Source organism: Chaetura pelagica, unplaced genomic scaffold (assembly GCF_000747805.2).
Source record: "Chaetura pelagica isolate M959 unplaced genomic scaffold, ChaPel_1.0 scaffold171, whole genome shotgun sequence".
In the NCBI taxonomy this organism is placed as follows: domain Eukaryota; kingdom Metazoa; phylum Chordata; class Aves; order Apodiformes; family Apodidae; genus Chaetura; species Chaetura pelagica.
Window position 1 is genome coordinate 316,860 of NW_009952066.1, and position 16,932 is coordinate 333,791.

The 16,932-nt window shown below is 37.9% G+C and overlaps 1 protein-coding gene across 1 annotated transcript; it reads right to left on the reverse strand.

Annotated features, from left to right (window-relative positions):
• Positions 1 to 3,205: 3,205 nt before the first annotated feature.
• Positions 3,206 to 15,766, reverse strand: CFAP36 (cilia and flagella associated protein 36; the record flags this gene model as incomplete). The annotated part of the gene is made up of 9 exons (XM_010004554.1): positions 3,206 to 3,292; positions 4,447 to 4,602; positions 5,031 to 5,200; positions 9,912 to 10,038; positions 11,956 to 12,007; positions 12,897 to 12,984; positions 13,680 to 13,794; positions 14,692 to 14,793; positions 15,707 to 15,766. Coding segments are annotated over 9 exons (957 nt in total), but the record flags the coding sequence as incomplete, so codon positions are not given.
• Between the last annotated feature and the right edge of the window lie 1,166 nt (positions 15,767 to 16,932).

Here is a 16,932-nt window from a genome sequence, read left to right on the forward strand (position 1 = left end):
TTGTTATTTTAGCAATGCCTCTTTTTAAAAAAATCTAAGGGAAAACTAACTTTGCATAAGAACAATCCAAGTTTTGGGGACCATTTATCACCAATGAAATCGCATTTGTCATGGTTGGAGGGAGGGACACTGCAGTTATAGTGCATGTTCAGTCGTTTAAAACAGTTAAAAATTAAGTTTTGTCTTTTTCAAGAGGAGAAAATGGAAGCTGGATTTCAAACAGATGGTTTTGCTTTTTTTTTTTTTTTTTTTTTCCTGATCTCTGTACTAATATTCCAATGCCTTCTAACAGTGGCACATGGATTTACCAAGTTGAGACATCCAGTAAGATCTATGCCAAGAAGCAATGGCTTCCATAGTTTCTCCAGAAGCTGCTGGTGTCCAAGCAGTGCTGTACCTGGCACATCTGACTGGCCCTTGGCTTCCTGGGGTGGAAGGTACCACCTTGGAATTGCTTTGTGCTGTGGAATGAGCTGTCTCCTTGGAGCAGCAAGGAGAGTTTCTGCTCTTGAACTTCAGTTGCCTCATTGAGGTGGTAATAAGAAACACTAATGAGTTTTGCATAACAGTGAATTAACACCAAAGTCATTTTGGACCAAGCCGGAATTAACAGAACATCAGTCTCTGAGGCAGAACCAACAAGCAGCACCCAAGTCGGGGTGTGACACGAAAGCTGCTTTTTTAAAAAACAAAAGCACATTCCACATAGTAGGTGAGCAAACTGCAATACAAATAGGTGAGTTGATAGAGGCAAACAGTCCAGGTTTTATTTTCAAGAGCAGCGAGTGAACTGTAAATATTTTAATGTTAGTTTGCCCATATGTGATCTGAGATCACTGCAAAGTGAGAGGAAATGTCCCAATGACAGTTAATGTGTCAGAAATGTTAAAATTCGAAACCAGCTGCAATCCACCACATAGATCACTCTTGTAATACATGTTATGGGTCCATTTCTCCTGGAATAGTTTAAACTGAAGCAGTTTCTCTGTTTTGGAGATTTTTGTAGGTAATTTTAATTTTAGCTATTGTTTGCAAAAAGATGGGATGTCTGTGTAGATATGAAGTATAGTTTTTTTCCATAAAACAGAAGTTTATTTTGTATTAAAAATACCACTGTACTTGTTTTACACCATTTGTATACATGTGGTGATATTAATGCTGAACTGTAAAATTCAGGAATTAAAATGTGACCCTGTAATTCCATAATTACTGCTTTGGTTTGGTTTATTGTACATGGTAAGTTAACTCCGAATTTTAAATGTGGCCATTTTAGGATTTTTTTAAGACTAGTGATCCATGTGCTTTTAAAAGTCACTCTATACCACTAGATGAGATCCCAAAGGGAAGGTCTGAGCTCTCTCTACAGGAGCGTGCTGATGACAGTGACAGCTGATGTGTGTGGACCTGGGGACAGTGATGTTGGCCATGGTGGGCTCCCAAGAAGGGGACTTCGTGTTTGTCATCTGTGTGATGGAACGCACCATCTGCTCCCAGCGCAGAGGATCCCAGGAAGCATTTGCTCACTCTTCCACTGACATAATCTGGTTTTCCTGCCGAGTCCTTGCTCCCCATTGGTAACCAGGAGTAACTTCCTCCAGCAGCGCACGCGCCACTCAAGCGAGTTCTGAGTACGTGCCTTTATTCACCTGGGGCTGAAATGCTGTCCCCTGGTCTTTGGACCTGAGTTGTCCTGCTTCTCTGTAGCAGCCACCCAAAAGAAGGTCTTTGAGGGTCTTCAACTACTCCTCCCCCCCACTCTGCCTCTTCCCTTAAGTATCTTAAAAACACATTCAGACCAACACAAGGGTTTTTTCTACAGCAAAAACAAGAATGTCATGAATTTTTATAGTTACTAGAAAAAGACTGTGTAAAGTGGCATAGATGTCCCATTTTAAAACCAATAAAACCCCCCTAAAATCCCTGTAGAAGGTGATGTGCAGCTCTCTTTTTAACTGGCTTTTGTCTGGGGCTGTTGCCCCCTTCAATGCTATTCCCTGGCCTGGAGTTGTTGCCTGCAGGTGTTCCCTGTTGGGGCTCCTCCTGCACCCGCTCTTTTTGGAAAAGGACAGAACATCTGCCAACATGTATCAGTTATAAATGCTATTTTAATAAAAAGTACCATGCAACTTGAATGGGTTGGGTGTTTTCTTGTAATGTGAGGTAGTGATGCAGTCAGTGGTGTTACATCATCATGCAGAGGAGCCCCTCGTTCATTTTAAGTAGCTTCACTTTAAGTCTGCCAAAGCCAAGCCAGTCAACAGGGCTTTTAAAGATTTCTTCTTTGAAAACGAGTTGCTCGTGACATCCTGAGCTCCTACTTTGCAACTCAAAGTATTTCAGCTTTTTCTTTTCAACAGAGTAAATCTGTTACCTCTGTAAAATAACCCTGTAAAAGAGAAATGTTTTCCCCACTTCCACTGGAAGAAGAAAAAATTACAGATTTAAGGGAGTCTAAATAGGTCACAGATGAAGAGAAAAAGGAGAAATACAGCATTTTAGCTCTTCTTAAACTTAATCATGAGGATTTGATGATACTGGAACAAAATAAACTTAGTCACGTTCTACCCTATAAGCTTGTGCAAAAACAAATGGAAATACTGCCGATTTCAACTTATTTTTACTTTAAGGTGCATTTACAGCAAAACTGGAGCTAAGGACTCAGTAAAGTGTCCCAAAAGTATACAGAACAACAATCCAGAGATGATGTGTTAATGCTTTGGCTTAAAGCTGCGTTATCTGTTTCTCAAAAAAAGAGCATCATAGTTGTACTTCCTTGTGAAATTAGACTTTATTCACATTGCACAGCTGAAAAATAGTATTTTTTAATAACATTCTAATAAAAGGAAGAGAGTTCTATAATTTCTAAAATAAAAAAGTTAAAACTCAGAACTGTTGACATTATTTTAACAGGTCTCAGAATCAGCTTTGTCAAGTGGCTGAGGCCAGTAGCTCAGAAAAGCTGTTTGCTGCAGTGGTGATTAATGACCACACTGTCAAACATGTCCCTGTGAAAGTAAGTGAGTTTCCAGCATTCTGAAAAACTAAGTGGGTTTAGTGTATTGCAGTGTAATTTTAAATATTTTTATATAAAATACAGAGATGCTTGTCTGAAAGTTCTGTAAAACTAAGTATGATATTGGAAAACAAATCCATTCAATTATTATGTAATTTATTCTAAAATCATACTGCAATGAGCTGCTGAAAATTACCGCTTATTGATAACTTCTTCTTTTAGTTTTTCTGCAAGCATTTTCCTCTTCTGTAGCAATCTTTGCTTCTCTTCTGACATTTCCTAAAAAACAAAGTGAACAGACACTGCAGTGCCCTGCCTGGCTGTCCTGGAGGTGCCCTGACTGCTACCCAAGCAAGGGAGCCAGACCCAGCTGACACACCCGGCTTCTCCAACAAGGAGCCAGCCATGCAACCTCACATGCTCTCCAGAATTATTTGAAGTATCACTATTCCATTTCCTGAGAAGCAGATCCCAGGATGCAGACAACTGGCTCTTTACATCAATTGGCCTTTTTTCTGCCACACTGCTGCCATCTTTTCAAGACGACCGACCTCAGCTTGAACTGGTGGTGCTTAGTTGTTCTGGAAGTTCCCCCATTAACAGCACTTTGGGCATGTTCTGAGCATAATAAAATGCTCTGCAACTCTGAAAAGTACCTGAGGGAACAGAAGGTCCTTGCTCTTCAGTACACGCTCCCTAAAGAAGAGTCATGACTTTTTTGTTTTAAACATAACTGTCAATTGTTTCATGGGGGTTTTAACGCCTTCTACTAGTTTCCTCATTTGTGTTGGCTTTTCAAGTATTTCATTTCATATAAACATAGACCAGACCTAGTTATGGTAAATGTATTAAGTCATATTAACCATAACAATGACTAACACAAAAAAGAATTTTAGGTTTGGGTTTTTTCTGATAAAGACCTCTAGAGCAATAAGGCTTTATCCTGTGATAGGATTCTGGAGTTTTTTGAATGGCTGTATTTTCTTTCCCCAATAGTATTTAATCCTTTTTTCCCAAACTAGCTCTCAGAAGACAAGAACAAATTTGTTACCTAAAATAAGACTTTGCAAAAGAAAAATGTTGGTGTTTTTTTTCCATTTCAGCTGGATAAAAAAATAAAATGCCAGAGATTTAAGGGAATCCAAACAGTATGTCACAGATGAGATGAAAACCAGCATTTCAGCCATATATAAACTTAAATTAATCATGCGGATTTTATGATACTGAAGCAAAATACTGCTAACTTAGTCACTAAAACTTCTAACCTATATAAGCTTGTGTAAAAACAGTAACTGGGAAATACTGCCTCTGCCTCCCCACCAATTTGTATTTTATCTTGCCACAATATTCAGTGTCAACATTGACATCTTCACTGAATCACCTGTGTTTCTTCATAAAATGGCCAGGATAATTAAAACGTTTGAATCCCTCACCTCTTTTGGAGATGATTCCTCTACCTTCTGGTCAGTGTTTGCTGGTAACAGGACGTTGTTTCTTGACTCCTTCTTTGTAGCCATCAGAGTGTCTCGTTTTTTCTTTAGGTATTCCTCTCGTTGCTTTAGCTCCTGTTTTTCAAGTTCTGATAAATCCTGCAATTATTTTTTTTAAAATACATCTTTAATTTAAGCCTCCATGTGCATGTTACGTGAGATAAAATCATTTACATCATGTTTGCCTCCAAAATTACTAGCTGAGAAAAAAAGTCCACATGGAAGTCTCAAGCCAGAGCCGAGAAATTATCACAGGACAAAAGCTGGATTTGATTCTAAACCTAGAATGATGATCTGAATTTACAAACATTAAACTGGTGAATAATACTAACCAGTGTTTGCGTGCTGGTTTAAAAAACAAAACAACAAAAAAAACAAACACCCAAACCAACCCCACCTGATTATAATAACAGAAAATATCTATTTAAATGTAAAACAGGGTCTTAAATATATGTTCAAAGGTAATCCTGCCTTTTTGCATTCTAGTTCTACATTTGGGGTTTTTTTCTTGTTTGTTTCCAACTTACAGGTCCTTTCATCCCACACTTCAGCGCTGCATTCTCTGAACATTTTCCAGCTGACCTTTTCTTGCTGTCTTCTTTCCCTTGGGTGGAAGATGGCTGAGGGCTGGTTTCTGTTCCTTTTGGTGATGGGCGTACTGGTTTTAAGTCATCTCTCACAGCTTTCTGAGATGCCTCTAAGCAACAATTTTACATAGAAAACATTTAGAAAGAATAGAAATATCCCCCAAAAAAACCCCAAAAACCTGGTGTTTACTCCAATAGCCAGATGTCTCCTCTGATGAAACAAACAAAAATCACATATATCATGTTTTTATTAATAAAACGTTGAAAAAACATAGATATTGTATTTGTCCTGTGAATGCAATTAAATAATGCTTTACATTGTAAGTGCCTGTACTGCAGTGAATTATAAATTGTTAAATGCTTGGAATCTAATTTCATATCTGGTGTTCCAACAGACAATTCCTATGGAGATTGTACTTCCAATTTCTGTCTTGGCAAGATGAGCCAGTCAGCAGCAGCCATAAGATGCAACTCTGCCAACTCTGAGATACAGGTATCCTGGTTCAGCTTCACAAAAAGGAATGGAAAAGATAACTGTAAGTGAACTTGTACAGAAGAGGGGAAGGGAAGCTCAAGAGCTCTTGAGCAGAGCCAGCAGGTCTGGGACACTGGCAGAACTCAGAGCCCGAGAGGGGCAGGCTGGTGGCTACCAGGGGAGCTCCAGGCACAAACAAGGCTGGGGCAGCTTCTTGTGCCTCCCTCTGCCGACCAAACCTCTCACCTTGTGCAAGACAACAGTCCTTGCTTCTTTCTTGGACCAGTGCTTCCTGTGCTGACAAAGAAAAGTAGCCTGATACTGATTCCAACTGTACCCTTCATATCTCAACTACATGGTGTCTGCGGTGGCATTGATCGCCACTACTGATGTCAGAGTCACAGCCTCTCCCCTCAACCAGACTGTAAAGCTGGGTCTCTTCTCAGAACTTTACTACAACTTGCCTTGGCTTGAGTATGGTAAGTTGCTGCTCCTACTATACTTTTACTAAAAATGAGGCATCTTATGACTATTTAAAAATATGCCTGAAAATATCCAAGAATAGAGGTAATGAAATATAAATGTTACGGTGTCAGTCACGTTTGAGCCTATCCTGTACATCCAAGTTGATCCACGTAACAGGATGTAGCTGAATACAATTCCACAGTGCCAGACTATGGATTTTTGCTGTACTGCTGAAAAATAACTTGCACAAGTATAAAGTGTGAGTACTCTCCTTGATCTCTACCAGACAGATGGCAAAGTGGCTCTACTGGAGCTAGTGCAGGGTGAACACCATTTGGTTGTTTCATTAAGTTAGAGCAAGGGATATACATTTAGCTATTTCAACATTGCTGCTTTCTTCAGTACAGAAAATTACAAGACACATGACTCTGAAAAGGTAGGGAGAAAAGCAAAGGAGAGGAAATGTTATTCAAAGAATGGAAAACAAACCAGGACAAGTAAAACAAAGGTCAAGATGGAAAAGTTGCATTTCACTGATATATAACTGCTGGAAGTCTTGATGCTCCAAAGAATGTCTTTGTGTGGTGGATAAAAGTTCTCAGAGGCTCTGTGAGAAGTCAGAGTTAAAACTGATAGAGAAAGTCCTCACACTATGGCTGTCTGATTAAAAAGCAGAGGGGAAAAAAACCCAAAACCCACAGACTGCATGCCAAATACCTACCCCATCACCAAGGTGATGATTCAGGAGAGCCGCTTACCAGAAAGCAGTTCTCTGACATGTGTGGTGTGTATGTGAATTACACTGTTGCTGTCTGTATGGCAAACACTTAAGCTGGAGCTGTTTGTGTCCTAGCAGTACCTGCAGCTGTGACCACAGCACCCTCAGTGTCACTTAACCCATGAACCTGCAGAGATCCTGAGAAGAGAAGGAAAGGAGGGTGGATAATGAACGTACAAAAAGACAACGCAGCTCAAAGAATTAGTTACTGGCATGTAACGTTGTTTATCCTTTGAGAATTTGTCCATATGTACATTCGCGCTGCAGGTGACTAAGGAACACTTTTTGACACATGGACAGTTACTTCAGAATCTTCTCAAAATGCAAGAAGCAGGGCGACTCCAGCAGATGCTGCATCCTTCTTCTCCATGAGCTACATGCAGCTCTTGCAAACACAAGTGCAACTTTTGAAGCAGTCCTGCACGTATCAGGAAAGGAAGTGTTCTCCAAGAATGCTAAAAAGATCAAGAATGACCTTTACTATGAAATACCCCCTTCCGCTTTCTCTGTAGTGCAGAAAGTTGGGTGGTCAAAGTACAGGAGAAATGGGTTTGCAAGCCCTATTCTGCAAACTATTTGTAAGGGGCTCACCAAACTGAAATTTAAGGCAGCTACCATTAAATTTGAATTTATTATAGAGTGGAAAACTTCAAGGGGTCCATGAACTGAAATCTTGGGTCTGAAGAGGAACAGGAAAGAGCAAAAGATAATGAAACCTCTGTGTGTCCGAAGGAAGATAAATGTATGCCAGACTGAAGGGAATGAAAAACAAAAGAAAAGTTCTTCCTTTTCCTGACTATGAAAACTGGTTCACACCAGGGCTGTGTTGCTGAGACAGCTGTCACTCCCTAGGTATGGGATTCCTCCACATACTTGGGTCAAGAAAGGTGAGCTGTCCTGTTCCTTGATAACACAACCCAAAGAGAGAGAACATGGCGCCAAGATCTGAGCACAGGTCTGGTGGGAAGGGAGGGTCAGGGACCCAGCGACGTAAGAGCAGAGCAGATCCTCTGCCACCCCAGAGGGTCACAAAGTGTTAGTGGAAAGTTCTTACTATTTCTTTTTCCAGAGTTGTATCTAGCATCAAGAGGAAGCAACCCAAACAGAGGACATGATTCCATTATCCAAGATTAACCTTTAGTTGGGAGCCCATGTTTTGGAAGCAGGCAGTAACAGACTGGTCTGGAGGCTGGTCCATGATTTGAAAAGGGTATGGAAGAAGTAGATTCCCAGAACAGGTTCTTCTTTATTTTTGTCATCACTACCTAAAAACCACTTTTCTAAAAGGTGATAGCAGAGGATAAGCTGTAACAAACTTTCTCAGTACCCTCTTTGGACAGACAGCTATGATGCCTCAAGGTGTCATTTCTATAAGGTCAATGAAGATTTCCAAGGAGCTAAACTTTTATAGACTTGTATCTTATTTGCTATTTAAAGAGCAAGGGAATGCTGAGCACCAGGCAAGCAGGCACTTGGACAGCATGGAACGGCTGCACTCACTGCCGAGAAGTCTTGATGCCTGAGCTCCAACATCTCCTGTCTCTCAAGCACAGGATTAAGTCCTGCAGGCAGAGTATTTGCAGAATAGATGTAGCTTGGTGGTGCCACTGCAAGGTGGCACAACTATGCAAAAATAAGAGGAGTAAAAGCAGGCTGGGAGAAGAGAAGTATGAGTACACCTACAAGGCCTGCTGCATGCTTCCGAGGGTGGAAGGGAGAGAACAGCTCAAATAAATGTAACAGAACCACAGCAAAACAACAGAAGGGATAAAAGGAGTTAAAAAAATAAATAAATACTTAAAAGACCAGTGACACAAGTTATTCTTTTTAATGTTTGTAATGAGAAAGACACTAATGCAGTTCAAAAGAACAGAGGTTCCTATAACCACTTCATCTGTTAACGGCCATCAAATAAAAAACCAAGGAGCAAGTATGCCCCAAAGGTACTACCAAGGCTGTAAGTACCCAGCTCAAGTGTCTGTGATATGAAAACTTCCAGTGTGGATGTGTACAAAGACTTGTACACAGGAAAAAATTGCTACTAAAACCAGCCCAGACTACTATTTCCCAACACTGGAATTATATTCTTGGTATATATTAATATTATTTCCTTGGAATATTAAGTTACAATGTTTTCACAAACTCATAAGAAAGCAAATCCCACTGAGATGCAACCATTTTTTCAAGACTACCTATGTCAACCTATAGACATAGATATGTATCTGTATATATACATACATACCTAGATGTGTGTGCATGTATACACACATATACATGCTTCTTATCATCTAAGAATTTTCCTGCTTTGCTGATCAGGTCAGCACCCTTGTGCTTCAGCTGCAGCACAAACATGCAAAGAGCACCTCCATCACTATCAGTGATTCCTTTTTTCTCTCTGTAAAAGCACTGGCTTGTTCTTCCATAAATAATCACTTATAAAACAATTCAGACAATTTTCAATACATAACTTGGGTTAAGTTCAAGACTACTTAAAAGAGCTCTACTCGGTATTCTAAATTTTTAAGTGTCACAATCCTACCCAAAAATAAAAACGCAAAATTAAGAGATTAAAATGAGTTACAAAAATCTGAACCAAAGGCAAAAAGATTCAGTTTGGTGGTCTGAAAATTCAGCTTGAATGAATACTAACAGTTTAAGTTTAGTTCCTTCAGAAATACTTGATTGCTATCAAGAAATGTTGTACAATTATAAATTAAATCTATAAAGGCCATATACAGGGAGAGAAAGCATAATTTCAAAAGTGAACTATTGGGAACACAGGGTTCATATCAGCTACAGCACCATAAGCACAGTAAATTGAAAGTTGAAAACTGCTGTTAAGACTCCTGTATTTCTCATCCAATTGGAGATGACTTCTAACATCATTGAGTAATCTACCTGAGTAAACCAATTCAGGTTTGAAGGTATTTTGGCAGGTCACCCTTTGCAAACACCCTGCTCAAAGGCTAATGTCAAAGCTAGGATTGTTTACTCACAGCCCTATCCAGCCAAGTTCTGAAAATCTTGATACGAACGGACTCTTCTATGATTGGAAAATAGTATGGTATTCCACACTCAGCACTGCACTTCCCCATAAAATTACCTAATGAAACTTTTGGAGTTTCTTCAGAACCACCAGCTCCCTCAGAGGATGCCTTTACTTTTACAGCTTCTCTTGAATTTCCTGGAAAACTGTGGGTTACATCTGATGATTTAAGTTTATCACGTGCCTTAAATTTAAAAAACAAACAAAACCAAGCATTAAATTTCCTGGCACTGTACTTGAGGCAGTAAACTGTCAACACAAAGAAAGCTCCACAAAGAACAACTTCTCCCAAAAGAACTTTCAGTTAAAATTGTGTTGTTTACACTACCTACTGCTTTGTCAAAGTGAACAAAAGCAAAGTGCTTGTTTTGTTTTACTAACAGGAAGGTTCTTACTAGATCTAGTCATAAATCAGCAATTTTATTTTTTTTTGTTCAAGACCTGTTCCCTAATCAACAGTGAGAATTTAGAATATTAAGTAAATTGGTATTCTGTTTCCCAGCTACAATAGATAATGTAAGATAGATAATGTAATGTCACACTTTGCCTGTGACTTTCATTTAGATGTCTGTCCACCAGAAAAACATCATACAATAAGAGAACCAGTAGCATACACTGAAGTTACCACAGAAACAGACTAATAAACAGCTGAACAGAAACAACGGGTCTGGATAATCTCTGACACTATTGTTACACTTCTACACTTGTCTTGGCATGCAACCCACATCTGAAAGTAGTAAAGCTAGATGGGATTTGCCCAGAAAATGTCTATGCTTGTTCATCAACAATCTAATTCACATCAGAACCCCCCAGCATTCATAAAAATATTACCATTATCTTAATGGTATTAAACCATTTTCTAACAAAAACTATTATTGAACAATAACTGTTACCTTCTCTGTCCAGGTGAACTTGACTGGGACCTCTCGATCTGGCTTGTTTGTCAAGAATACTGATATTCTTGGCTGGTCTAGAAAGACTTGGATAAGCTTGCATCTAAAAAGAACTTGAATTCTTAAAATGAGCCAAAGCTCAGGTTTCCCTGTTGATTTGTAAGAAATCCAGTAGAGCAGGTGACTCACTTCCTGGAATCTAACATTGTAATATGGAAAATAAGAGTTTTGTCACCACTTTTCTATAGTGTCAGACTCTGGGGCAAGGTTTAATTGGTAGAATACCTCAACTGTTCAGGACTTGCACTCAGCAGCACAGCTGTCATCTGCACCTATCAGGGGTTTGAACTGGGGAGTAGAACTGGAAATAGTGTTGACCTCTGTAGTAGCTACATTTGGTCTCCAGGTGGTTTCCTTCGTCAGCTCAGGCTGCAGAAACAGCCCTTTCTCTTTTCAGATTTAGCATGCTCAGTTTCCTAATGACAGAAGAGTGATTCTGTTCCCCTTTGAAACAGCCTACAAATCCAGCTATTTTTGTCTTTCCAGTGAAAGGTTTTATTGCCACGATTCCACTGTAGTTAATTCCAATTTCAGTTTCTTTCTCAGTTGCTGAACAACTGGCAATTCAGCCAGTCCCCATTTACATTCAGTTACCTTTCTTCAGGGCTTAGTCTGGTGGAGACCAAGTGATGGTCTAACTCAGAAAGGATTTCTGGTTCCTGATGATTAGGTTCTGACAGTACTGTGCAGACTTAATAACTATACTGAGGATGACACGATCCTTAAAATTCCTGAAGGATTATGAATGCTGTAATCTCTAAGACGCTTATACTTCGAAGTCTCTTTGATCTTGACAATATTAGTAATTCAGATATTCTCTGGGTCTGAAAGGCTGACATCCGTTACCAGGATTTTACAATTCAGAAACTGAAGAGGAATATGGTTATCATGAGCTCTATCCACCACATGGCTGGTGGTCAATGGTATCATGTGTAGCACTAGTGTCAATGATACCATCAAAAAATGTTAACAGAACAGACCTTTCAAAAAAAGAAACACTGCTAAGACCTTCCTGACAGATCTTTTGCTTGCTTAGGATGGTTGCTATACATTGCCCTAAAGAGAGATGCAGTCGATAACCCAGGACAGCAATATCAGAGTATTTCTTAATCAGCAGCATAATTAATCTGGAAAGGTAAGATACTCACTTCATTAGTCCTTTTCCTTTCCTGCTCAATGTCATATTCCTCCTTTGATTTCCTGTAACACAAAATACAAGTAAATACTCAAGACATTTTTAGCATAAATAACTTTTAGGTAAATTTAGCACTGCTTAAATATTTAAGCGCTATCAAAACAATTACAAGGTAATGTGAATTTGTTAGTCTCCTGAATAGTTCCATGACTTGAATTACAAAGGTTTCTTAAAAGAAATAAAGAATTATAATAAGCACACAGAACCCACCATCTTCAGTCTACCATTCCCTGTGCAAATACAACTGTGTAAGAATTTCCAGGGCTTATCTGTCCCATGTTTCCATTTGCTAGTTTAGAGACAGGAAGTATTTCCAGAATACAGAGGTAAAACAGCATAATTTAATATAACCTGAATGGATTATTCTATTATTTAAGATTATATTTATAGATGTGTGAACTGGGAGTGCAGGAGAATCTACAGAAGTTGTATCAGTCCTCACACATCTTCGTAGATCATAGCAACTGTCATTGAACACAACTAAGAATGTAAGGATCAAAGAAAGGATTAAAGCCTACCGCGAAAACACAATTGGCTTTTCCAAGGTTTTAATGGTTAGGGTGTTCCCTCACAGCATTAAGGAGAGTGTGCTTCTATTGCCCAGATCTAACTAGGTCTGCTGGGAGATTCAGGGGAGAAGGACAATGATGGCACCTCATTCCATGCATCACCAAGACTCATGGTGGAGCCATTATGTCTCAGTCTTTAAATATTTGTGAATACACCCACTGCCTAGCACCACTAATTTTTTCTTAGGCAGGATTCTGATAAGAACTTCTATGTCATCTGTAAGATGAAGGCAGTTTCCTGAAAAAGGCTGGAAGAGTCAGGCCCTTCATACTTTCGGTTTTTTATTTTAAAATAATGTATGAAGCAGAACTGATTCATTTTTACCTGAGCACCTCCCTCAGTATTTTCATTTCTTCTTGTTCAATTTCACTGAATACATCAGTACCCTCTGTCAAACATTCAGGCAACACACCTATAAGAAAAATATGGCAAAAATTATGCATTACTCATGAGAAAATTAACTTCTCCATTTGGCATCATTCTTCAAGCAGAGAGGAGAAAGAAAAATAGAAGGCAAAACTAAAGACATGGAAGACAGGAGTGGGTAAAAGAAAATCCCTTCAGCAACACCAACAGAGCAGCAAAGTTGGGTGTAAAGTATTTTCTCTTCTTTAAAAGTGTGTCTGCATGAGCATGATGAAGGCCCTAACTTCTGCTTTCTACATGGATTTTCCATATGCAGCTTTACAGTGTGATTTGCAAAGTAAGCACAGCAGATAGGACAGTGTCACTGCTATGCAAGTAGCGTAATTCAAACTGTCATTGTTGATGAACTGCTAGAATTGCTTTAACACTCAAAATCATCACCCAAATTCTTTGACAAAAAAAACCAACAACTAAGTCAAGTTTCACAGAACAACTTAGACATAAAACCAGAACTGAAGTATCTGTAAATATATAAAGTAATACAGACAGCTTTCACTGAGAATACAAGCCAAGGACTAAGTACTGAAATCCTAGACTCAGTAAAATCAACTGAATGTTTTCCATTAACTTGAACTGGAACTGAACCAGTATTCTACACTCAGTTATGAACAGATTACACAGTCATCAAAATAATGCAAAAAAGATCAAGAGAAGTGAAATCCCACATTTACCACTTCTTACCATTTCTTTCTTTAATTATTCTAATTGCTTGCAATTGCATTTCAATATTTTTCTGTACCATCATTGTTTTAAATAGTCTAAAATCTTCTGCTGCCAACACTGTTTGCAAAATGGCCTGTAGGAGGGAAGATATGCACAAAATTTAAAACCCTGGAGAAATCATAACCATCTCAGTATGCCTGAAATTGTATTAAGATTTAAATTCTGTGAAGCACATTTTTAATCACTATATTTAATTCTCCTATCTGTCTGTTTTTCCAGACATACAAGTTGAGCTAATAGTCATGAACAGAATTGGATGGTTTATGTCTTGGAACAATGTGCCTACAATAATATTATCACAAAACCTGGAGGATTTCCCAGTGTAAGTTTACAACTGCAGCTCATTTGAGTTCCTGAACAAATTCATAAGCTTGAGTGAGGAATATGCACTATGAAGGGGCTTGTTACACACCTAGGGGAAGATTTGTCAGCAAAGCCCAATGTAAACTGGCAGCAGAAGCTCCCACTCCTCTGCCCAATATAACTGAGACAGTTCTGAAAGCTACCTTTGAGCAGGTGAAGGGCTGCCTAACCATGTCTTGTCTTCTCAAGATCAATGATTGTCTTACAGATTTTACTGTTTTGTTATAAAACCAGAGGAAATAATCTTTTATTTTATGGAAAATGTCTACTGTTTTAATCTTTGTCTGCTATTGTAAAGGGACTGAAGACTAACATAACTCTGAAAAAAATGCAAATAAAGGTGGCAGAAATAGCCTAAACTTAGGTTTGTTTTAGAAAATAGAAGAGAAATCTCAAAAGGTGTTCAACACCACCAAAACATCTGTCATTAAGTTCAAGATGCACCTTTTTCTGGTCAAAGTTTGTAATATAAACAAATACATTATGTTTTAGAAAACTACAGTTTTACCAACAAAACTTTTTGAAGTTTTATCTCCATTCTGCTATATTAGTGATGATATAAAGCTAAAAGTTGCTTCTATATATCCCTAAACAAAGGAAAAATTACCTGTGAAGTGTGTGTCCTTGCAAGAGGAGATGAAAAAGCTTCTTGAAATTTCTCTTCATTAATTCCAACTTCTTTAAGATAATCTTCTAATAATTTTTCAACCTGTAAGAAAGTATTACTATCTAAGAGGCTTTTCCCTAAGAATCATATGATTATTTAAATAATTGTTTATCCTTTTCTGCTGACATTGTATTTTTTAAACTTAAAGAAAAATCGATTTTTCCAATAGGTCAGGTTTTATTGACTTTCATGAACTGTTCAAAATAATCATTTTTATTGGTAAATTTGATTACTACTTAATTTAGTTTCTCCAATTTCCAAGAATCTCACTTCTCTACCTCTTCACCAGGTTCCTGACTGATGTTCCTCATCGTTTTTTGCCTCGTAGATAAAAGGCTTCACACTGTGTGCCTGAAACCCCTTGGGGTAAGAGGATGTTGGTCTGTATTTATTTAATCAATGCTTTTCAATATAAAATATTAATTACCAAGCCTTATTAAAAAACAAAACAAAACACAACCAAAAAAACCAAAACCAATTAGGAATCTGTGTGCATTGGTTTACAGGTATTTTAGGCATGCTCCAAAGATCTCCTGTAGTTTTTTCTGTAACTTGAAAGTTAATTCAAAGAGATGTGCCAGCTGCTTTAATGAACACAAGTTCTGTGTTCTCAGACATCGTGCTGTTTGTCATTTTAACTTAACAGAAAATATTCACATTATCAAGCTTTTAAGTACAATATTTTAGCTAGCACATATAGTAATGCTAATGAACTATACCTAACACAGCGTAAGAGGGATCACTTTGTGAGAAAGTTTCTTCTCTATGTATATGGTGTTTAAGCATAAAAATGCATACAAAAAGTATGACTCAGGATTTCTAAATAACCCTTAAAACAGGCAGCATTTTAAAATTCTAGCACACAAAGACAAAACAAGTAGAAGTTCATCTAAATACTACTTTAACATTGTAAAGATTTTTCAGAAATCTGCCACAAACAGTGAATAATGCTCACCAAAGCTTGGTACTCCTGATAAATTTCTGTATAAGACAACTTGCTTTCTTCTTCATCATCAAAAACTGTGGAGAGAAAAAAACAACAAAACAACACACACATTTTGGAGTTGGTGTTTAAGGACTAGCACATTAAATACACACTACAAATTAACTTATGTCTTAAAGGGAAAGATTAACCATTACAAGGTAATATAGTTAATCCTATGAAAATCTAGGCCATGATGGATAATAATGTATTTTTGCACATATTCAGGCTAAGCATGTACTTTTGGTAACTGAATTTCATAATTAATACTGGGAAAATGTATCTTCATAATAGAAGCAGATTTCTAAGCAAGCTGAGAATTCAGCAGCTGCATACACAAAAAAAGTAAGATTTAATATAAGAGCATGAACATGAACTTGTATAAGGTTGTTCTAAGATGGCAGATGACATACATAAACCAGGAAATTTATCCGTATATTAACATGGAAAATGTAATGACTTACACCAGATTTTTTTAAATGCCATCAACTTAGCAAGAAGCCAAGGTGATGCAGGAAAATTAGACCCTGCTTGAATGAAAACTGATAACCCCAAAGAGGAAATCTGGTGGAAGTATGTACTTATTAATTATATCTATCCTGATATTGACAAATGGGCATCTGTACAGTATAGGCCATATTAACTATATTCATATAAGTTTGTGTTAAGAACTCTTGACTGGAAATATCAAGTTCATCATCTCTACACTGCAAAACAGATGGAAAACGCAGAAAATAATAAGATCTGAAAACTAAGGTTGAGGGGGGTTAATTTATATTTTTATCATGTCAACAATGTACAGAGATAATGTAAAACATAGCAATTAAAGCAGAGGCTTAGAATTAAGACTCACTCAGTCCCCTTCAAGATTAGCCACTATATGCTGCACAAGTAACTTCCTATGTGCATGCTTTGAAATGATTTGAAGAATGGGAATTCTGCTTAAATTGGTGAACGAGTGCAATTTATTCTTCATATATTCGTATGACAGCTCTGATGGAAGACAGTGCTGATATACATAGAATTAGTGTAACTTTAGTGTTCCCGAAACAGAAAGTACTTGCATCACTTTCTAACAGCTTACAGCAATGCAATGATGGAAATCTAATTAAACAGTTCAGGCCCTCTAAATAAGCAAGGGAATCCTGCTTTTTCAATAACATCATCTGGAAAAACAGTATTCCCTTTTCTTTTGTTTT